Source organism: Erythrolamprus reginae, chromosome 4, assembly GCF_031021105.1.
Source record: "Erythrolamprus reginae isolate rEryReg1 chromosome 4, rEryReg1.hap1, whole genome shotgun sequence".
Classification (NCBI taxonomy): Eukaryota; Metazoa; Chordata; class Lepidosauria; order Squamata; family Dipsadidae; genus Erythrolamprus; species Erythrolamprus reginae.
This window is the reverse complement of record NC_091953.1, coordinates 72708460-72733171: the sequence shown is the minus strand read 5'-3', so window position 1 is coordinate 72733171 and position 24712 is coordinate 72708460. Positions and strand designations below refer to the sequence as shown.

General features: G+C 40.1%; 1 protein-coding gene across 1 annotated transcript in view; it reads right to left on the bottom strand.

Moving 5' to 3' along the window:
* Nucleotides 1-24712, bottom strand: part of LOC139167142 (dystrophin-like) — a 1540372-nt gene that overhangs the window by 1020757 nt on the left and 494903 nt on the right. Inside the window, exons 27-30 of the mRNA XM_070751563.1 lie at nucleotides 19462-19572; nucleotides 18061-18234; nucleotides 17779-17934; nucleotides 712-882 (exon numbers count right to left, since the gene is read on the bottom strand). Of these exons, the coding sequence (XP_070607664.1) occupies nucleotides 712-882; nucleotides 17779-17934; nucleotides 18061-18234; nucleotides 19462-19572 (612 nt within the window). The remainder of the gene's footprint in view (nucleotides 1-711; nucleotides 883-17778; nucleotides 17935-18060; nucleotides 18235-19461; nucleotides 19573-24712) is intronic.

The window sequence follows — 24712 nt, the reverse complement described above, 5'->3', positions numbered from 1 at the left end:
TTGTTTATGAACTAATGACATAATTAATTCACATAATATAAATCATAAAATAATTCATCATTAATGAATTCACATAAAATAGTAATAGTATTTTTTTTAAGCAAAGATATATTTACTTTAATAAAAAACAGAAAAGGCCACAAAATGACTTCTGCATTTGCATTTCCTATCCCAATAGCTGTTGCAAACTGAGTACTACCTGTACTGGGGAAAACTGCATATTGTAATTCTATTTATAAAGGAAAGCCTTGAAAAAATGAAAATGTATGATTTAAAACAAATAAAGTCTAAATATTTTCTTTTATTCTTGTTTTTGGTTTGACAAATTCTTATAAATAAATTGTAGCATAGCCTTAATTTAAAATGAACAAAAATGAAAATAAGGACATACTGTAATTGAATAAGTTTCAGAAAGTATGCTCAATTATTTTTGCTATGAAATTCTTTTGTTTGCCTAGAGCAGTACCTCACTAAACAATATGACACCTGAAACCTACCACGACATATAGTTTTATGTTCTTTTTTTTGTTTGTCCAGTTTGGTACACAACATAAAACATTCAAAATTTGTGATAGAAAAAGACGAAAGCCTAAGTATTTATGGATCAAATAATATGCAGTTTATAACACTGAAGGAAAACTGTTTTGAGAAAAGGTGATGACTGCAGGGGAAAAAAATATGTGAGTTTAAAGATAAGACAAAAATGTTTACCTTGCTCCAGGCAAGTTCAGCATCTAAATTGATAGACACTCCTTCTACTACTGATCTCTTTGTCAGTTCTGAATCTATCATTGCCAGCCATTCTGTCAGAGCATTTATTTCCTTTCTGAGTTTCCGAAATAATTTCAAACATTTCTCTAGTTCTTGCTTTTTCTCTGTTACCTGTTTTAAAAAGGAGGAAAATTTAAAAAACCAATCCACAAATGTCTATCACCGAAACTGCTACTATTACTCAAGTCTACATGCTTGGTAGAACTACGCCCTAGTCCGACCACACTTGAAGTACTGTATTCAGTTCTGGTCACCACACTTCAAAAGAGATATTGAAACTCTGCAGAAGGTGCAAAAAAGAGCAACCAAGATGATTAAGGGATTGGAAAACCAAGACTTACGAAGAGAGACTGAGGGAACTGGGCATAGCTTAGAGAAAAGGAGGGCCAGAGAGGACATGATAGCAGTCTACAAGTATACGAGGGGATGTCACAGAGCGGATAGCAGTCTACAAGTATACGAGGGGATGTCACAGAGCGGAGGGGATCACTTTATTCTTCAGGGCACCAGAGGGCCGGACGAGGAACAACGGCTGGAAGCTGACCAAGGAGAGATTCAACATGGAGATAAGGAGGAACTTCCTGACGGTCAGAGCGATCAACCAATGGAACAACCTACCAGCGGACATTGTGAACTCCAACACTCTGGACATTTTAAAGAGAAGATTGAACTGCCACTTGACTGGTGTACTATAGGGTTCCTGCTTGGGCAGGGGGTTGAACTCGATGGCCGTCATGGTCCCTTTCAACTCTAACAATAAATAAATAAATAAATAAACATTCCCCCCCCCCCCCTGTTAACCACCAACTGACTACAATTGTTTGAGAACTGTGCCTCTTGAAATATTACTTTGTTAATTAATAATTCTATATTTTATTCTTTTAGGATTTTTATGTTTCAAGAACATAGTATATAAAACACAGAGCGGCACATTCTTTCTTACTAGTATTATTACTTTAATAATAATAATAATAATAATAATAATAATAATAATAATAATATATTAGATTTGTATGCCGCCCCTCTCCGAAGACTTGGAGCGGCTCACAACAATAATAAAAACAATGTTACAGTGGAACAAATCTAATATTAAAGGATAAAAAGACATATAAAACCATTTAAAACCAAACAACACATACATACCAAACATAAAGTATAAAAGCCTGTGGAAGGTGTCTCAGTTTATTTATTTATTTATTTATTTATTCAATTTTTATGCCGCCCTTCTCCTTAGACTCAGGCCCCCCGGCTTACAACATGTTAGCAATAGCACTTTTTAACAGAGCCAGCCTATTGCCCCCACAATCCGGGTCCTCATTTTACCCACCTTGGAAGGATGGAAGGCTGAGTCAACCTTGTTCCCCCATGCCTGGCGATATAGGTGGGTCTTGAGTAGCTTACGAAAGACAAGGAGGGTGGGGGCAGTTCTAATCTCCAGGGGGAGTTGATTCCAGAGGACCGGGACGGCCAGAGAGAAGGCTCTTCCCCTGGGGCCACCAAATGACATTGTTTAGTCAACGGGACCCGGAGAAGGCCAACTCTGTGGGACCTTATTGGTCGCTGGGATTCGTGCGGTAGCAGGCGGTTCTTGAGGTACTCTGGTCCAGTGCCATGTAGGGCTTTAAAGGTCATAACCAACACTTTGAATTGTGACCAGAAACTGATCGGCAACCAGTGCAGGCCACGGAGTGTTGTAGAAATGTGGGCGAATCTGGGAAGCCCCACGATGGCTCTCGCAGCCGCATTCTGCACGATCTGAAGTTTCCGAACACTTTTCAAAGGTACCCCCATGTAGAGAGCATAGCAGTAATCGAATCTCGAGGTAATAAGGGCATGAGCGACTGTGAGCAATGACTCCCTATTCAAATAGGGCCGCAACTGGTGCACCAGGTGAACCTGGGCAAACGCCCCCCTCGCCACAGCCGAAAGATGGTGTTCCAATGTTAGCTGTGGATCGAGGAGGATGCCCAAGTTGCGAACCCTCTCTGAGGGGGTCAATAATCCCCCCCCCCGGGTAATGGATGGCCAGATGGAGGCAAAACCCACAGCCACTCCATCTTGTCTGGGTTGAGTTTGAGCTTGTTGACATCCATCCAGACCCCAACAGCCTCCGGGCACCAGCACATAACTTCCACTGCTTCGTTGACTGGACATGGGGTGGAGATGTATAACTGGGTATCATCGGCATATTTATGATACCTCACCCCATGCCCTTGGATGATCTCACCCATTGGTTTCATGTAGATATTAAATAGCAGGGGGGAGAGGACCAACCCCTTAGGCACCCCACAAGGGAGAGACCTAGAGGTCGACCTCTGACCCCCCACTAACACCGACTGCGACCGATCGGAGAGGTAGGAGGAGAACCACTGGAGAACAGTGCCTCCCATTCCCAACCCCTCCAGCCGGCGCAGAAGGATACCATGGTCAGTGGTATTGAAAGCCACTGAGAGGTCAAGAAGCACCAGGACAGAGGACAAGCAGTTTCCGTGCTGTAGCCAGGCCTGAATCCAGACTGCTGAGGGCCTAGATAATCAGCTTATTATAAGGACCGCTGGCGTTGGAGCGCCACCAACTTCTCAATGGTCTTCCCCATAAAGGAAAGGTTGGAGACTGGCTGGTAGTTATTAAGCACGGCTGGGTCCAGGGAATGCTTCTTGAGGAGGGGGCGCACAAGTGCCTCCTTATAAGGAGCTGGGAAGGACCCCCCTCCCCAAGGAGTCGTTGACAATCTCCTGGACCCAGCTCCGTGTCACCTCTCGGCTGGCCGAAACCAACCAAGAAGGACACGGATCCAGTAAACAGGTGGCGGAACTCACAGCTCCAATGGCCGTCACCAAGACGAACTCCTCCCAGACAGATGGACAAAGACGTTTAGCCCCAGTTACCTCGACTGACTCGTTGTCAGCCGATACTGCTATACAATTGGAGTCGAGGTCCACCTGGATCCGAGTGACTTTATCAGTGAAAAATGAGTTAAATTCCTCGGCACTGCCCTGCAAGGGCTCCCCAACTCTCCCCTGATTTAGAAGGGAGCGGGTCACCGTAAACAGAGTGGCCAGGCGGGATTCTGCTGATGCAATTAAGGTGGCATGGTACGCGTATCTTGCCGCCTTGAGCGCCACTTTGTAGGTCTTAATAAAAGCGCTTACAAGTGTTCGATCAGATTCAGACTTACTCTTTCTCCATCGCTTCTCTAGACGTGTCTTCTGGCGTTTCAACTCCCGGAGCTCCTCGTTGAACCATGGAGCTCCATGGGGTCTAGTGCCACAGAGAGGTTGCAATGGCGCAATTTGGTCAAGAGCCTCCGCTGCAGCCTTGTTCCAGGCCTCAGCAAGAGACTCCGCCAAGCTGTGGACGAGTGAATCTGGTAAAACCCCAAGCACCCTCTGAAAGCCCTCTGGGTCCATCAGGTGTCTGGGTTCCGCCTCCCTGCGGTTGAGGATTGGAGCCAGGAAATCAATCCGCAGTAGGAAATGGTCTGACCATGACAAAGGCAATGCTTCTAAGCCCCTTAGTCCCAGACCATTACTCAATTGCTCCAATAGGAATACCATGTCGGGTGTGTGTCCCCCCTCGTGAGTCGGAACCTGAACTACTTGAGTCAGGTCCATGGTTGTCATGGTGGCTATGAACTCCTGTGCCAGTCCAGAGGAACCGCCGAGTGATGGTAGATTGAAGTCCCCCAGGACAATAAGTATGGGGAACTCCACCGCCAGCCCAGCCACCTCCTCGAGTAGCACAGGCAGGTCTGTTGACACGCAGCTGGGAGGCAGGTAGGTGAGTAACAAGCCCACCTGAACCCCTAAGTCCAACTTCACAAGGAGGGACTCACAACCCGCAATCTCAGGGGCAACGAGTCTACGCAGGCAAAGGTTCTCCTTGGCTACAATAGCCACTCCTCCCCCCCTTCCCTGGGGTCGAGGCTGATGCCATACCTGAAAACCAGCTGGACATATTTTTGAGAGAGGATCTCCTCCCTCCAGGCCCAGCCAGGTTTCAGTCACACATGCCAGATCGGCCTCCTCATCCACGATCAAATCCCGGATGAGGAGAGCTTTGTTTACTACCGATCTGGCATTGAGCAGCAGTAGCTTGAGCCCAGGGCCCAGATTACACTCATCACCAGGACCCCGGGTTGAGCTCATGGGACTGGAACAAGGGATCACTTTTAAGTAGCGATCTCTTTTTCCTCCAGAACGGCTAGCCTCATGACTCCCGCCATATCTACCTCTCCCCAGCAGGACCGGAATATTCTGGCCCTCTGTCACCCTGGAGATAGATACCCCCAACCCTCTTGTCTCTCTACCGCCAGGTAGGCTAAATTCTACATTCATACTATCCCCATTGGTCCCATACATACCATCCCATCCACCCCACTCATTCATATCATAAAAATTACACCACCAATCATTCATTCCATTCATTTCATACATACCTTCCATCTGATCCCAAACATCCATCACTAAAATTACCCCCCAATAAATTAGTTAAAAAGTATATAAAAATTATAAAAAATTAATTTTAAAAAATCAACTGGTCAATACGAATCAAACTGAGACAATCATATAATTAAAACCAATTAGTATGAAAATCAGTTCTTAAATCAATATTTCAAAATTCATCAGTCAATCAATCAATCCAGTTCAAGATGATAATAGTGTCTTCTATAAATCCTTCTTTAAGTCTATTGTGTTATAGGATCTTCCACTAGGGGCGCAGTTCTCCAATGGTATTCAATAGGGAATAGGGAGTAAGGAAGATGGAAGTGGGGGGGGGGAGGAGGAGGAGGGGAAGATGACAAAGCAAAGATCTTAACATTAGCCGATACCCCCAATTTGGCTGGCCTTGATGGTCTTCGGCAATTCAGTTTCCATAGTTCACTCTCCCCCAATTCTGGCCATTCTGTTCTTTCAGTCCAATCCCAGCCAACGCTCCACTCCACAGGGCAGCTCCAACTCGCCTCAGCCTCCTTCCTGCATGTTCCAGCCATCTGTCTCCCACGTCCCCCTCAGTACCAGTAGCTCCCACTCACTTGCGTCGTACAGGGGACTGGGCCGCCGTTCCTTGCCCACCAGCTGGCATCCCCAACTCCTCCGTTCTCCGCAAACGACCTCTGGTGCCAAGAGCCAACCGCTCCAACCGGCCTGCACCCTCGGCGTCCTGAGTCTCACAAAGTAGGTAGATTCGTCCCGGCCTCGGTGCTGGCCTCCGCTCCGTCATCACAGCACCTATGTCGCTTCGGTACCAGTCACTCTCACTTCCTGGTGCCTCGCTAAGAGGGTCAGTTTCTTCCCCGGGTTGTTCTCTGCTCACTTCTCCCCAGCTCACCTCTCTCCACATCAGTGTTTGGCATCCGGGAGCGGCTGCCATCTTCCGCTGCCCTGCTGATCACCCAGGCAATTTCTCGGGGCTATTGTCCACGGTGCCACACAAAGCAGCAGCATTCAATTTTAATCTCCCAAACACAGGGGGTTGCAAAGCCAGAAGGAATCAGACAATGTCTGATCTGGATTGACTCATTTCCAACGAACTTTGCCATTGTCTTTGAGCAGTGGCAAATCCTCCATCTCCTCACCGCTCGCACCTGAACTTTAGGATTGGAGGACTGCGATCTGATAGACATGGAGTTTACTATTATAATTTTATAATTAGTAAAGTAATAATACTACTAAATTTATTTTACTAATAATTAGTATAATTATTTATTGTTTGACATACTGTCAATATATGAACTATGTCTTGCCTATGATTTAGTCTTCCTGTTCAGTATTATGATGTATAAGTATATTTTTATTATTTGAAATGCAGTTTATATAATAGCTTTTACTTTATTTTTGACAGCAGAATCTATTGCTCTTCTCCATAAGTAAATATTGATTATATAAAAATTTAGTTCACAACTTATTTTGTTCAGCAGAGAAATTAATAACAAAATGATTGTGATTCTTAGAAGTTTAAACATTCATTCATTACTTACTTACTTTCAACAATTGCATCATTTAAGACCATACAGAACTTGCATAATCAGTTCATGTAAATAATGCAGATAGATGTTTGAGTTTACATACTCTGATCCATCTATTACATTTGCGTGCGTCTGCATGCACGCATGTGCCTTCATATAAGTATTGACTCATGGCAACTGCCTAAACTAATCTCTGCAGTTTTGGTGCAAGATTTAAGAAGTGGTTTGCCATTTTCTTCTTCCTATGTCTGGAAGTGTGATTGGCCCAAGCTACCCTGCTCATTTTAAATGTAGCTAAATATGGACTGAAGCCATTGTGTTATTTTCATTGTAATTTCAGTATTATATAAAAAATAGAAAATACTGCCATGTTAACACCTTTATTTTTATATAGTTGCTGTATTTGCCATTTACCAATATTCTGTTATTTTCATTAAATAGTTCATATTGTTAAAATAGATTTATGTACTATGTACTGTGTACCATAGTTCCCTCTAAGCTGAGCAGTGAGCAATCGCTCACTTAAAAATCATCATCAACTCAGAGTTTTCCAAACCTGCCCAGAAGCCGAGAGGGAAAGAGTGAGAGGGAAGGAGAGAGAGAGGAAGAGAGAGAAACAGATAGAAAAAAGAGAGGAAGGAAGAGAGAAAGAAAATCAAAATCTAGTTTGAAACTAGCTCAATTATTTAAGTGGCATTTTGATATTGATAGAGTTGCCCTATTATGAGCTCACTGTTATAGACACACAGTACAGTATTTTATTTTGAAATTCTCTGAGGCAAAACAGGGTGGGTTTTTTATTTGTTTGTTTGTTTGTTTGTTTGTTTATTTATTATTTCTGTGCCGCCCAGTCCCGAAGGGACTGCCGCTCAGAGACTATACTTTTCCGCCCCCCCCCAAAAAAAAATTAGAGGGAACACTGCTGTGTACTATTATAGATTCATGTGCCCCATGATTTTTAATGTAAGTTCAGGTTGGATATCCTAAAGGTTTTTTTAAAAAAGAGGCAACTGGCCTTTTTGGATTTCTTTGAAGACATTTCACTTCTCATCCTCAGCTCTGACAGCTCAGGAGGATCTTCAGCTGACATAACATAAGTGCACACTTCAAACCCAAGAATACACTAAGGTAGAACCTTGTTCACCTCAAAGATAAAAAACCCAGACATAAACTGAGCAACATAGTATATTTATTTTTATTTATTTATTTGTCCAATACACAATACATATTGAAGAGAATAGACATGTAGTAATATATATAAAGAAAAGGATAGAAGAAAAGATACAAAAATAGAGGAGAAGATATATGAAAGGAAGAAAAGATATATGAGATAAAGGAGAGACAATTGCACAGGGGACGAAAGGCACACTGGTGCACTTATGTATGCCCCTTACTGACTTCTTAGGAACCTGAAGAAGTCAATCGTGGATAGTCTAAGGGGAAAATGTTGCTGATGATAGGCGAAATCCAGACCCTGGGCTCAGGCTTTTGCTGCTAAATGCCAGATCAGTTGTTAGTAAAGCTTTCTTCACCCGGGATTTATTCCTGGAGAAGGAGGCTGACCTGGTGTGTGTTACTGAAACCTGGCTCACCCCTACAGAATCTTGCCAAATTTCTTGCCAAACAACTCCAGCCCTATGCAGAATCCATCGTGTCTCATGTACAAAACTCATTCCACTTCATAGAAATCATAAAGGAACAAAACCTACAACCCAGTGACCTTCTTGTAAGCTTAGATGTCATATCTCTCTTCACCCAAATGCCTATCAAAGAAGCCCTGACAGCCATCCAAAACAAATACAAACCCCCGAAGCACATCTTAGATCTGACCAGCCACTGCCTGATGAATACATACTTCATCCACAATGGACAAAGATACAAACAGATAGAAGGAGCCCCCATGGGATCACCCCTGTCACCCGTCATCGCAAACTTATACATGGAATATTTTGAAAGCAACGCCTTGGACAAATCTGAATACAAACCCAAACTCTGGCTTAGATATGTAGATGACACCTTCGTAATTTGGCCACATGGGAAAGAAAAACCGGACAGATTTCTCACACATCTCAACAGCCTACACCCCAAAATACAATTCACCATGGAAATAGAAACCAACAACAAACTTCCCTTCCTGGATGTCCTAATCTACAAAAAACCCGATGGCTCCCTAGGACATACCGTCTACCAGAAGAAGACACACACCAACTGCTACTTGAACGCAAAATCCCACCACCACCCTGCACAGATCAATTCCGTAGCCAAGACCCTCATTTCCAGAACCAAACGCCTAGCCAACAAAGACCACCTGGAACCTGAATTACACAGTCTCACAAATGTATTAATTTCCAATGGATTCCAAAGAGAGGCAATCAACAACTTAATCCAAAAAGAGACACCCCCCAAGAACCAAGATACAGAACAGGACAATGGCATCGTCCTCCTCCCTTACATCAAAGGCACCACAGATAAAATCAGCAAAATTCTCCGCAAACACAACACCAAGACAGCCTTTGGTACAGATAAAAAAATAGCCAACATCCTAAGAAACCCGAAAGACAATATCCAACTAGAAAACCAGGGAGTTTATCAAATACCGTGTAAAATCTGCCCAGCCACATATATTGGACAAACTAATAGGAGAGTAAATGCACGTGTTGCAGAACATAAGAATGCATTAAAGAAAAAAGAAAAAACCTCCTCCCTTTTCCAACACTTCAAAACTACAGGACATGAAATTGATTTTGACAGTACCAAATTAATTTCCAAAACAGAACACTACAGCAAAAGAATAATCATGGAAGCCATCGAGATAGAAAAACATCCCCAAAATATGAACAAGCGGGATGATACCTCCTGCTTACCAGACATCTGGAAACCAGCCCTCAAACGTATCCCAGCCATAGAAACCAGACTCAGAACACACATTGTAAAACAATCAAGTAGCCTGCAAGTTCTAACTACTCAGGATATCATGCCTAATCTACAACCATTAACTAATCAGCATACCTCAGCTACATCAACGACCCCAGATGTTACCCCACTGACTCACCAGGAAGTTTCTACACAGCAGGCAATTGCTGAGCCATCAAACCACACCCAGTCACCAGTATTTATAGAAGGAAGGCAGCTCAGGTGTCGCAGTGTACGCCTTAGAACAAGGACAGAAACACCAGCCTGAAGATGACAAGAAACCCGAATATACCAAGACCGTCATACCTGTACCCGTGAAAATCTTCAAATATATATATATATTCAAAAATCTACAAATATATATATATATTCAATATATATACAAATATATATACAAATATATATATATATTCAATATACCAGGGTGATTCGACACAAAATGTAACCCTTCCCTGGTACAGAGCTGAAGAGATTGGATACTGTAGCCTAGAGGAAAATTCTCTGCCTTACAAGGCAAAGGTTGCAGGTTCAAGTCCCAGTGGGTATGGCTAGCTGATGAGGCCAAAATAAGGCCGAAATAGATCTATCCTAGTCTCCCTTAATTTTCAAATTCAGCTTAAACATGTGACACACACACACACACACACATATATATATATATATTTATATATTTTTTTTCCGTAGGTTTTCATGGGTATATGTATGTAGATTGTTCTGAGTTTGGGTTTTGCCCCGTGTAATATTTTGAGTGTCTATGCGACGTTTCGGTGAAATCACATTCACCATCATCAGGCTGAAGTTTTAAGCTTCGTGCTGTTGTAAATATGGAAAATTAGTAAAATTCTGCACAAACACAACATCAAAACTTCATTTTTCACTAACCAAAAAATATCAAATATCCTAAGGAACCCAAAAGATAAAATCCAATTAGAACACCAAGGAATCTATGAAATCCCTTGCAAAACATGTGCAGTCACATACATTGGACAAACCAATCGAAGAGTAAGTGCACGCATTGCAGAACATAAGAATGCAGTTAAAAAAGAAGAAAAGACTTCCTCCCTTGTCCAACACATTAAAAAAGCAGGGCACGAAATTGACTTTGAAAAAACCAAATTACTTTCCAAAACAGAAAATTTATATAGAAGAATTACTTTAGAAGCTATAGAGATTGAGAAACACCCCCTCTGCATGAATAAAAGGGATGATACGTCCCGCCTACCAGAGATTTGGAAACCAGCCTTAAACAAAAAAACACTTCATAATAATCACCATGTCAATCCTTCTAGTAATTATGATTCCACCAACCAATCAGATCACTAAAACATAGTCACCCAATCTATTTGCTACATTCAAACCAAATCTCCACCCCACATTCCATATTTACAACAGCACAAAGCTTGAAACTTCAGCCTGATGATGGTGAATGTGATTTCACCGAAACGTCGCATAGACACTCAAAATATTACACGGGGCAAAACCTAAACTCAGAACAATCTACATATATATATATATATATATATATATATATATATATATATATATATACACACACACACACACACACACACACACACATATATGTACATACATACATACATACATACATACATACATACATACATACATATGTGAATGATGAGGCAGCAGCCATCTCGATCACCGGAACATAGAAACTTTAATAAAACCACTTAGCTTTCGTTAGCGTGCTGCTAACTTCGTCAGAGTATTAAAATGCCGTGGGAGACAAACATCTTTATAAAGCATTACTCAGTCTGCTCATTGCCCGCGTCACGGGGCCACACCCTTCCCTCCCCCCTGCGGTAAGCCTAATTGTGGGCTTAATCCTGCTGGCTGAAGGGAGATCTACCGCTTTTGCTCGTGTTTGTTGCCTTTTTCCCTCCCCAAGGGAGGGGGTGGAATTGTGAGGCTTAATCCTGCTGGCTGTAGGGAGATCTACCGCTTTTACTCGTGTCTGTTGCCTTTTTCCCTCCCCAAGGGAGGGGGTGGAGTTGTGAGGCAATGCTTCGGAGGTGTTTGGTATTCCTTTCTTCCCCCCATTGTCGTTGTTACTTTCTATAGTGGTACATGTCTGCTCTTGCAATTTTTTTACCCATGTCCTCGTCCTAGGTCTACACTGTTCTAATCCCCCCTTGTCCTCTATGTTAGACTTAAATTGTGCCCCTCCACCTCTACCTCCGTATTGCTCCAGTATGTTCCCTTGTTTCTCGTGGGGGGTTATCCCACCCTCATTTGGCTGGTTTCTATGTCTGGCCTGGGGAATTCTGCTGGGGGCTGTGTCCAATCTTAATGACCCATCTCCTTTAAGTCGTTGTTGGTGCCTTAAAGCCTGGTATGCCGATGGCATATCGATGTGTCTATTTAAAGAATTTTCATTCGAGAACCAGGCTTCTTTTAGGAGGCGACCTCCCTTGGTTTCATCCCGTGCCAGAATCTCAGTTCCCTGGAAATCGAAGCCATGATCTTGCTCCTCCATGTGTATCCAAATCTGGGAGCGCTGTTCCTGACGCCGGACCGCTAATTTGTGTTCGTGTACACGAGTTCTCAACCTTTTAGCTGTTTCACCCACATAGTGGTGTGTACAATTACTGCAGTTTATACGGTAAGTTACCGAGGAAGACTCCTCCTTCACTAGGGTTTCCTTCGGGCGCATTACTGATTTTCTCAAAGTTTGATCAGGCCTATGCGCTACTTTGACCCCGTGGGGTGCCAGTATGCGTGCAGCTGTTTCGGATACCCCTTGTATGTACGGGAGTACCCTCCACGCTGATGTTTCGTTTGTGCTTTCAGTAGGCTGCCGGAGTCTAGGTGTAACGCACCGTTGGATAAAATCCCTCGAGTAACCATGACGTATACAAGTTTGGTAAAGATACGCTCGTTCTTTTTGTTTGGCTGCCTAAAAACATACTTCACATTCAACGGCCAGATATACGAACAAGCAAAGGGCACGCCGATGGGATCCCCAATTTCGGGCGTGATTGCAGAAGCAGTTCTCCAGCAATTGGAAAGAGAAGCCATGGAAATATACAAACCTAAGTTCTGGACACGCTATGTCAATGACACGTTTACCATCATCAAACAACGGGATAAAATCAAGTTCATGGGAATTCTTAATTCCATATATCCGGATATTCAGGAGGCCAATGGCAAACTGGCCTTTCTAGATGTACAGATTAACCGGAACCCGGATGGAAGCATCGACACGGAGGTGTACCGCAAGACCACCAGCACGGACCGCATGTTACACAACGAAAGCAACCACCCCAACGCACATAAAGTCAGCTGCATACGGACATTATTCAACAGGATAAATACCCATTGTAGTACACGGGCAGCCAAACAAAAAGAACGAGCGTATCTTTACCAAACTTGTATACAGTGGAACCCCGACATAAGAGCTGCTCTACTTAAGAGCAACTCGAGATAAGAGCTGGGAGGGGAGAGATATTTTTGTTCTACTTACAAGCCCAAATTCGAGATACAAGCGCCAAGGAGCTGTCTCCTGAAGCCAAACGCTAACTTCCGCGTTCGGCTTCAGGAGACAGCTGCGAAGCGGCGCGCGTGTTTTAAAAGGTTGCAGCCGGCCTGGGGGGCTCGGGGGGGTGCTTGCAGCTTTCTTTCTTGCTCTTTTTCTTTCTCTCTTTTATCTTCCCTTCCTCTATTTCTTCTTTTCTTTCTCCTTCCCACCTTCTTCCCTCCCTCCTTCCCTTCACTCATTCCTCTCTTACTCTCCCCTTTCATAAGTTTCCTTGCTTCCTTCCTCTGTTCCTGTCCCTTCCCCCTTTCTTTCTTTCTTTCTTGCTCTTTTTCTTTCTCTCTTTTACCTTCCCTTCCTCTATTTCTTCTTTTCTTTCTCCTTCCCACCTTCTTCCCTCCCTCCCTCCCTTCACTCATTCCTCTCTTACTCTCCCCTTTCATAAGTTTCCTTCCTTCCTCTGTTCCTGTCCCTTCCCTCTTTCCTTCCTTCCTTCCCACCCTCCGTCCATTCATTCACCCATTCCTCTCTTGATCGCTTAAAGCCGGTCCCTGGTGCAAAAAGGGTTGGGGACCTCTGTCCTACAGGATTGGGTGGCAGAGAAGTTGAACATATGTAAATTTAAAAGTTTAAGAAAGTTTACAAGTTAAGTGAAAGAAACTTCATTATTCATTTATATGTACATGTACATTTCTTCATTAAAAACATGTCTTTCTGCATAATTTAGACTAACTTTGTGAGTTTTTTGAGGGCTGGAACCAATTAAAATTATTTACATTAATTCCTATGGGGAAAAGTCGTTCGAGATAAGAGCTGCTCGACTTAAGAGCCCAGGTCCGGAACGAATTAAACTCGTATCTCGAGGTACCACTGTACGTCATTCACGTATGTACCTGGAACTCGCATTTTTAGGACTATTCTTGATACATACATACATACATACATACATACATACATATATATAAACACTTCATAAAAATCACCATGTCAATCCTTCTAATAATTATGATTTTGGAATTTTGAAATTTGAAAACCAGCCTTAAACAAAAAACACTTCATAAAAATCACCATGTCAATCCTTCTAATAATTATGATTACACCAACCAATCAGATCACTAAAACATAATCACCCAATCTATTTGCTACATTCAAACCAAATCTCCACCCCCACACTATATACTAGGAAGAAATGACAGTTGCAAACATTCCATTTTACAACAGCACGAAGCTTGGAGCTTCAGCCTGATGATGGTGAATGTGATTTCACCGAAACGTCGCATAGACATGCAAAATATTACACAGGGCAAAACCCGAACTCAGAACAATCTACATACATATACCCGTGAAAATTTACGAAAACAAATATATATATATATATATATATATATATATATATATATATATATATATATCAAGAATAGTCCTAAAAATGCGAGTTCCAGGTATGTGTGTGAATGATGAGGCAGCAGCCATCTCGATCACCGGAACATAGAAACTTTAATAAAACCACTTAGCTTTCGTTAGCGTGCTGCTAACTTCGTCAGAGTATTAAAATGCCATGGGAGACAATCACCTTTATAAAGCATTATTCAGTCTGCTCATTGCCCGCGTCATAGGGCCACACCCTTCCCTCCCCTCTGCGATCATGGTGCTACCAGCAGATAAAGGTAGGGCAACTGTAATTATGGATAGGGTAGATTATATAGAAAGTAACAACGATAATGGGGGGGGAAAAGTAATACCAAACACCTCCGAAGTATTGCCTCATAACTCCACCTCCTCCCTTGGGGAGGGAAAGAGGCAACAGACACGAGTAAAAGCGGTAGATCCCCCTTTAGCCAGCATGAGCAAGCCCACAATTAGGCTTGCCGCAGAGGGGAGGGAAGGGTGTGGCCCTATGACGCGGGCAATGAGCAGACTGAATAATGCTTTATAAAGGTGATTGTCTCCCATGGCATTTTAATACTCTGACGAAGTTAGCAGCACGCTAACGAAAGCTAAGTGGTTTTATTAAAGTTTCTATGTTCCGGTGATCGAGATGGCTGCTGCCTCATCATTCATATATATATATATACATACACACACACACACACACACACACACACAATATATCAATACACCAGGGTGATTTGACACAAAAATATGTAACCCTTCCCTGGTGCAGAGCTGAAGGGATTGGATACTGTAGCCTAGAGGATAATTCTCTGCCTTACAAGGCAAAGGTTGCAGGTTCAAGTCCCAGTGGGTATGGCTAGCTGATGAGGCCAAAATAAGGCCGAAATAGATCTATCCTAGTCTCCCTTAATTTTCAAATTCAGCAAAAGAACATGTGACACATACAGATAGAATTGTCGGCTATCAATAACATTAACTGCCTTGGAAATAGCCCTGGGTTGGGCCGAGAGGCAAATAAGGAGCTATGATGTTCCTTCAATACACCAGGGTGATTCGACACAAAAATATGTAACCCTTCCCTATTGCAGAGTTGAAGGGATTGGATACTGTAACCTAGAGGATAATTCTCTGCCTTACAAGGCAAAGGTTGCAGGCTCAAGTCCCAGTGGGTATGGCTAGCTGATGAGGCCAAAATAAGGCCAAAATAGATCTATCCTAGTCTCCCTTAATTTTCAAATTCAGCAAAAAAAAAAATGACACACACACACACACACAAACACACACATATATGTATCACATATTTTTGCTGACTATTTAAAATTAAGGGAGACTAGGATAGCGCTATTTTGGCCTTGTTCTGGCCTCACCAGCTAGCCATACCCTTACTGGGATTTGATCCTGGGGCCTCTGCCTTGTAAGGCAGAGAATTAACCTCTAGGCCACCAGATCTGATCCCTTCAGCTTTGTACCAGTGAGGGGCTATACATTTTTTTCTGTAATGGCCCTGGGTTGGGCCTAGAGGCAAAAAGGAGCTGTGACATTCCTTCAATATACCAGGGTGATCCAACAGAAAAACACACACACACACACACACACACACACATACATACATACATACATATGTTTTCATAGATTTTCACGGATACAGGTATGAAGGTCTTGGCATATTCAGTTTTCTTCCTGTGTCTCTGAAACTTACACGGGAAGAAACCTGAATATGCCCTTCCTATATACAGTGGCCCCTCGACTTTCACGGGTTCGACTTTCGCAGAAAGCCTATACCACGGGTTTTCAAAAAATAAATAAATAATTATTTTTTTTTGAAAACCCATGGTATTTTTTTATTTTTAAAATGTATTTAAAGAAGTCGTCTTTAAATAAAAGCTCCGCTTCCGCCCCAGCCTCCCGATCCTTCCCCTTTAATTCTTGCTGGACCCATCCTCTTTCGGCACCAGCGCCACTTGGGGAGGAGCCCTCAGTGGCCATGGGCGAACTGCCGGATCCGGAGGCACAAGACAGCCTGAGGGATGGGTGGCTACTTGCCTGCAGCAGCAAAGGGGGCCGACAGTTTAGGCTGGTCAGCTCCTCCACTTTCGGAATGCCACCGCCAATTTTGCTGTTGCTGATTTTACTGCTGCCAGGCCTCTCAGCTGTTTGCTGCCCAGATTGCGCCTCCTGCTGCCGCCGCGATCGACAGAAGACACGTGGGCCACCAGAGAGCTGAGAGGCCCGGCGATGGCAAGATCTGCGGCAGCAGCGGCAGCAGAGGTCCCGTGAGCTGCCAAACAGCTAAAGGGCCCGGCAGCAGCAAAATCGGTGGCGGCAGCAGCAGCAGTAGCAGGTATGTGCGGGCCACCGAGCAGCTGAGATGCGCAGCCTCCACTCCAGCCTCTGCAGCCACCACCTGCGTCCTAGAGCGCATCAAAGCCCCCAGATTGCCACCCCATTGCTCCTGCGGGTTCTGGGATTAAGTAAAACCAGGAATGGAGGAGGGAGAGGGAGGAAGAAAGGAAGCATCTCTACTTCGCGGAAATGTGACTTTCGCAGGCGGTCTCGGAACGCATCCTCTGCAAAAATCGAGGGAACACTGTATATATATGATTTTTTTTGTCGAATTATATGGCAGAAGCCCAGGGTTCAAATCCCAGTAAAAAGGGTGTGGCTACCTGATAAAGGCAAATAAGCCCAAAATAGATCTATAGTAGTCTCCCTTCCTTTTCATTATCAGCAAAATGTGTTGCATATATATATATTCATAAAAATAATTGTGAAAAATTGATAGTTTGTTCAATGCTTATATATTGTAAGCATCAAGGATAAGAAAATATGTGAGCATGTACATTTAGCCAATCCTTGCATAAAAAATAATGTTCTCTTTCATACTTAACATAAATATGATATGTATGAATAAGAGATCAGGGAGAAATAAAACATGCAATAATTTGTTCCTTCAAGGGCATGGATTACATTGTGTTAACAGATTTAACAGATTCTGTTAGAAGGGACCTTGCAGGTCATCTAGTGTAACCCCCTGCCCAAGCAGGAGACCCTACATCTGCCTCTACCTAGGATCAAACTCACAGCCTGCTCTAGGCCACCACAGAGGAACCATTAGTTAAACACTTTATATTCAGTAATGAAAGTTATATGTTTTTTAATAAAAAATAAACAAATAAATGCAAAGTTTACTTATCTTTTACATCAACAGTATCAGAAAATAAGCTGGAAACCATACCTTGGCACCCAAATCATTATACTGTAATTTCAAAGCTGTCAGCTTTTCATCTAGTTCTTTGGGATTTTCAGTTTGTTGCTTCTGCACAATCTGACGTCCAGTTTTTATTACTGTTTCCACTTCAGATTTCACTTCACTAAGAGTTTTATATAATTTCTAGTGAACAAAAGAAAAGAGGAATTGTATTTTTATTTAAACAAAACATAACTCATGTTTGCAATTTGCCTGAAAGATAATAAAATGCATGGCATTGGAAGAGATAACTTCCTCTGAAGTACTCACCATACAATTATCCAGCTGTGACTGCATTGCTTCCTGCTCAATACTTCTCCATTCCAACTTTGGCACTTGCAATTTTACTTCATCTAAAATTCTTTTACTTTCTTTGAATCGCTGCTCAAAATTGGCTGGCTTTTGGAACAAACGAAATTTCCTAAAGATGTCTTGTAATTTTTTCTGAAAAAATAAAAAGAAGGAAAGATATGAGCACAAAACTTTAACTTCAGTAATAAATCTAATTCAATAGACTTATAACTGGGGGGGGGGGGGGCTGCTGCCCAGATTGGGAGAAATGCAGTGGGGTAGCGAAAATTGAGATCCATCCCCAGAGCACCCAATTTGCACTGAAAGATGGAAGAAAATGCAGGACATCCTGCATAAGCCACACTCACAGTGTGGTAATAAAAATTTTGGTAGCCCTTCACTGCTTATAAACTCTCCTTAGACTCTTAAAGTAGGGTACAATATATCTTGGATCACTATACTTTACTATTCTTTTGAAAGTATATAAAAATTAGACCAAAACCTATTTTAAAGAAATAAAATGTGACTGTTAGCCAAAATCAATAGAAAATCTACATAGAAATGACTGAAAACAACTGTAGAGTTCTCCTTCTCCTATGGATTAATTTATATTAACTTTTTTTTTCAAATGTTGATACAATATATCATTTCACTCAAATAAGAAATAGTTATGATCTCATATTTAGAATTCACTCTCACCATGGAAATAGCAGCTAATTTTATGTATTCAGTTTAGAAAATATGTTAATTCATGGATTTCTTTAAGAAATATTATTCCTCAAATACATTCAATCAGCCTCTGGTGGCTGGTAGTTGGTGCATAATATGTGACTATGAAAGAAAAAGAGTTATCTATCCCAAAATGTAATTTGAAAGCAAAATTCTACCAATAGCTACTATATAAATAATATTTCTAGAAAAGAAGGAGACATATATGTTTATCTTTGCATAAAGTGTTTCAACAGAGTTTGGAAATTCTGCATGATAAACCATGTCATATTTTTCATTTTGTTGCTACCCACCATGAGCTGATAACTCCATATCTAAGAAAAAATTCCCTAGCCATTTGATCAATTTAATTAACATACCATAATTTTGGATTCAACTTTACTTTAAGTGTGGTCAGGTTTTGTCATGTAATAAATAGAATGTGCAGGGGCTAATTAACATGCTAAATTAATATTAGTTTTATAATTTTCATGTCCTTTATGTAGTGATCATTATGAACTTTAAATATTTTTGAATCAGACCCAAAGCTTTGCACAATCTTAGTTGTTGTTTTTCAGGTCACGGCATGGTTAACTCATAATTAAACTTTATTTTGAATATTTGAAAATTAGATTTTAAATTAATCTAAAAAAGCAAATTAAATTCACAAACCTCTACAGTATCAATTTGACAGAACATCTTTTTGGCAGAATCTCTATCTGGGTTATGTTCCTTCATTTCATCCAAGGTAATCTCATGGCTTGTCAATTCTGATTGAATTTTCTGGATGGATGCAAAGGTGGTGGTAGTGGAGAGAAAGCATGTTTGAATCAAATTATATTATTTTTACAATATTAATATGACTGAATTTATACAAAGACATTGGAATAAATTAAATTATTAAAGCTGAATTCCAATAGTATCAGTACACTAATATATTATACATTGTCAACAAATGGATTTTAACTTCATCTATATTCATTTCTTTTCTTTTCTTTTAAATAGTTTTTATTAAATTTACAAAAATGTATATACAAAGGAAGGAAGAGTAGCTACATCTTGTTTTACATCATTATATTGACATATAATCACATGGTCTTATTATATTTGTAAAATATAATTGTTCTGTTTAAATAAACTTTGTCCGTTCAATATACATATCAAAATCAAACAGATTACCCATTTATTAATTAGATTTTTAGAATGTTCTATCTCCGTAATTTGTTATCATTTAGCTCTTCTGACTCTTCCTTCCCTCGCCCTCCCCCCCCAGTGAACTGTTGCTAACAGTTCTAAAAAGTCTTAAGATTGCTGATTGGGCGGCATATGGTTGCCGCGGTTTTTTCAATGACTTTTTAGTCTACACTTAAGAGTTAAGGTCTGATTGAATTGAGAAAGATGTTGATAACAGTCCAGTAAAACTATTCAGAGTTTTATATTTTGTCAGTGTGAAAACTTCTCCTCTGTCAATTACCCTATATTTGATCTACAGTTTATCTTGTTCCTTTTTCTTTCTTTTCTTTTTCCTTTTTTTTATTTTTTACCCAATCATAAAATTTTTGCCAAGTCTTGTAATATCTTGAATCCTCTTTATTTTTAAGTTTTTGGGTGAGCCTGTCCATTTCTGCACAATCGTATACTTTCTTAATAATCTCTCTTTCGCTTGGTGTGTTCTCTTTTTTCCAATTCTGCGCAACTGTGATTCTCGTAGCTGTGATTATGTGTTGTATTAAATAGAGGTCCTCTTTTTTACCTTTCAAATCTATTATGCCCAAAAGAAAAATTTCTGGCCTAAATTTTAATGTGATTGCCGTAATCTGTTGAATCCATATTTGAATTTTTTCCCACAACTTTTTTATGTGTGGACATGTCCACCATAAGTGGTAAAAGGATCCAATTTTGTTGTTACATCTCCAACAATTTGGTTTCAGACTGGGATAGATCTTGGCCAACCTAGTTGGAGCTAGATGCCACCTATAGAACATTTTTTGTAAGTTTTCTTTGTACGGTACTGATTTGGTTAGTTTCAAATTTTTCCACATTTGTTCCCACTGATCTATATAAATATTGTAGCCTATGTTTTTAGCCCAGCTTATCATATTTTCTTTTTTCGTGTGCTAATAGTATTTTATCAATTAAACTATCTTTTTCTTGAATTCCTTCTTTGTTTTTATCCTTGTTCCATTTTGTCGAAATTTGGGAATAAGACCACCAATCAATATTGATGTTTTGGTTTTGTAATTGTTGCCTGGTTTTTATAATTCCCTTCTCATCCAGTATTTGATTGTAACTCAGCAATTTTTGTGTTTGAAATAAATTAGGATGTCTAAGGCTTCAAGGCTGGAATACCACCTTGGGATTTTGGAGTAGTGCTCTTTTTTAATTTTTAACCATGTGTTTATTAGGGAGTCTCTAATCATGTGGTTTTTAAAATATACTGAAATCTTCTCTTTTTCATTCCATAAAAAACTGTGCCATCCCTGTAGAATATTGTGCCCTTCTAATGCCAATAGTCTCTGGTTTTGGAGGGTTGTCCACTCTTTTACCCATAGGAGGACCGCTGATTGGTAATAGGTTTGAAAATTTGGTAAGCCAAATCCACCTTGTGTTACTTTGTCTTGTAGGAATTTAAATCTCACCCTTGGTTTTTTTCCCTCCCAGATAAATTTAGAAATAGTTGTGTTTATTTTAGTAAAAAAAAAATGTTCAATTTTATTGGAATAGTCTGAAATAGATATAAAAATTTAGGTAGGATAGACATTTTGATTGTAGCTATCCTCCCTGATAGCGAAATATGAATTTTATTCCATCTAATTAGCTGTTGCTCTGTTTTTTTGATAAGTGAGTCATAGTTATCTTTTTGAATTGTGCCACACCTTTTAGTTAGTATTATGCCCAAATATTTTACTTTTTTGACAATTTGGATTCCTAGAATTCTTTCTAATTCCTGTTCTTGTTTAATATCCATATTTTTAGTTATGATTTTAGTTTTTTGTTTATTGATTTTTAGGCCTGCTACCTCTTTCAGTAGTTCTTTCAATAAATGTTCTCCTGCTTCTGTTGGATCATCCAAAATAAATGCCAGATCATCTGCATAGGCCTGGACCTTAAATTCCTGTTTTTTAACCTTGAGGCCTGTGATTCTTACATTGGTTCTTATTTCATTTAATAATGTTTCTACTGCTAAAATATATAAAAGCGGGGATAGGGGGCATCCTTGACGGACTCCTTTTGAGATTTGAAAGGGCTTTGTTAATTCACCATTAAGTATAATTTGGGCTGATTGAGTGTTATATATAGTTTGAATCATTTTTATCATTTTTGGACCAAATTGCATTTTTTTAATTAATTCAAGGGTGAATTCCCATCTCAAATTATCGAAGGCCTTTTGGGCATCTAAAAATATTAGCGCTAATTGTTTTTCTGAATGTGCCTCGTAGTATTCTAAAATATTCAGTATTGTTCTTGTGTTGTTTCGTATGTATCTACCTGGGAGGAATCCATTTTGATCTTCTTTTATTATTTTGTTCAAGATTGGTTTAAGTCTTTCTGCCATTATTGTCATAAAGATTTTGTAGTCAACATTGAGAAGGGATATTGGCCTATAATTTTGTATATGTTTTTTCCCCCCCGGGTCTTTTGGGATTATGCTTATTAAGGCTTGTGTCCAAGATGCCGGTAACAAACCTTTTTCTAATACTTCATTAAATATTATTACTAAAATTTCAAGTAAAGACTCCTTTAATTCTTTATAAAATTCGGCCAGTATCCCATCTGGGCCTGGGGTTTTGTTATTCTTTTGTTTAGTTATCGCGTATTCAACTTCTGATAAGGTTCTTTCTTCATTTAGTGTAAATTTGTCTGATTCTGCTGTCTTTTGTACTTTCGCTTCTTCTAAGTATTTATTTAATTGATCTTGATTTGTTTCTTCCTTTTGATACAAATGGGCGTAATATTCAACTACTATGTTCTTCCCCCCCCCCCCCATTATATGTTGTATTTCTCCGTTTTTATCCTCTAAGACTTGTATGTATCGCTCTTCTTCCTGCTTTTTTAATTTGTAAGCAAGCCATCTGCCTATTTTATTCACATTTTCGAATTGGTATTGGTTAGTCTTCCTTAATTTTGTAACAATTTCGTCTTGTATTATTAGGTTAATGTTATGTTTTATTATATCTATCTCTTCTCTTATTTTTTCATTTTGGAGGTCTTTTTGGGTTTCTATTTCTAGATATTTTAGTTTACTTTTGTATTCATCTAGTTTTTTATCTTTATGTTTCTTCTTTTTTGCTAGATAAGTTATTGTTATCCCCCTCATTAATGCTTTTATTGTGTCCCAGATGTTCTGAATAGTAGTGTCAGTATTCCAGTTATCCCGTAAAAATAGCTTAAGTTCTTGTTTAATATGTTTAATATAATCCTGGTCTTGGAATAACATTTGGTTTATGGACCAGCGGTGCTGTCCTGGGGTCGGCATTTTAATTTTCATCAATATTGGGTGGTGATCTGCCCATATATTTGGGCCTATTTCAATCTCATGGATTAATTTTCCAATATTTTGGTCTGCCCAGATCATGTCTATTCGGGACCACGATTTCTGGGGGGGTGAATAAAAAGTGTATTCCCGGGCAGATGGGTGTCTTTCTCTCCAAATATCTACTAATCTATATTCTCTCGCTATTTCCTGGAATTCTGATGGCAATGTTTTCCTGTCTTTCGATTTTTTCCTTAGTTTTAAAATCTTTTTTAATGTCTTTCACCGCATTATAATCCCCAATAATACAGATGTCACCTTTTTGTATGTGACCTAACTGTTCTGCTAATTTTTTGTAAAATTGTTTCTGTTTTGTGTTTGTAGCGTAAATCGCGATTATCACTATTTCTCTATGTCCTATTTTAATTCTTACAATCAATATTCTTCCTTCTTCATCCGAATAAATTTTTTCCGGTTGAAGTGTATCCCTGATATATAAAGCAATCGCTCTCTTTTTTGAGTCTGTTAAAGCTTTGAATAATTTACCTAGCTTTTTATTTTCTAACAATTTACGATCCTGATTTCTTATATGTACTTCTTGAAGGCATAATATATCTGAATTTTGTTTTAATAATTTTATCATTATCTGTTTTCTCTTTATCGGTGAATTCAATCCATTGATGTTTACAGAGATTAAATCAAGTGTTTTTAACGTCATTTTCTTCCCTTCTTTTCCGGGTTACTTTCCTTTTCTTTATTGACGTTTAGACGCCGCTCTTGTTGTAACTCTTGGTTCTTTTTGTTGTTCTCCTTTGTCCTGTTCCTCCTCTCTTCTTTCCTCCTCCCGTCTCTCCTCTTGTGATAATTCTTCTACAGCTTGGCAGCCCTCTAAGTCCTGTTCTAGATGTTTTTGTATGAAGTAATCTGCTTTCTCGAATGAATCTATTTTGATTTTTTTTCCATTCCAAGTTACCAGGAGACCGTCCGGGATTAGCCATTGGAATGGGATTCCCCTTCTCAATAACTTCGCCGTAAAGTAGTGGAACTCTCTCCTTTTCTCCCTTATTCTTTTCGGAATCTGTTTGAGGATTATTATTTCTTTTTCTTGATACATGATTTTTTCATTTCTTGTTGATTTGTATATTTCGTCCCTAATGGATTTTTTTGTAAATTTTACATGGACTTCTCTCGGTAATCTATGATTCTTTGCATAATTTGTTTGAATTCTGTAAATTTCATCGATGTGATTTTTAACCTCGTCTAGATCAATTTGTGTATTCTCGCTGATTAACTGAGCTAATTTGTTGAATAAATCTTCATCTGCATTTTCGGGGATATTTTGAAAGCGGAGAAAGTAGGCTGATTTCTCCATCTCCAGGATTGCGATAGAATTTTCGAGCTCGTTATTGGCCGCTATTAATCTTCCTTCCGCTTCAATTCTTGTCTCAT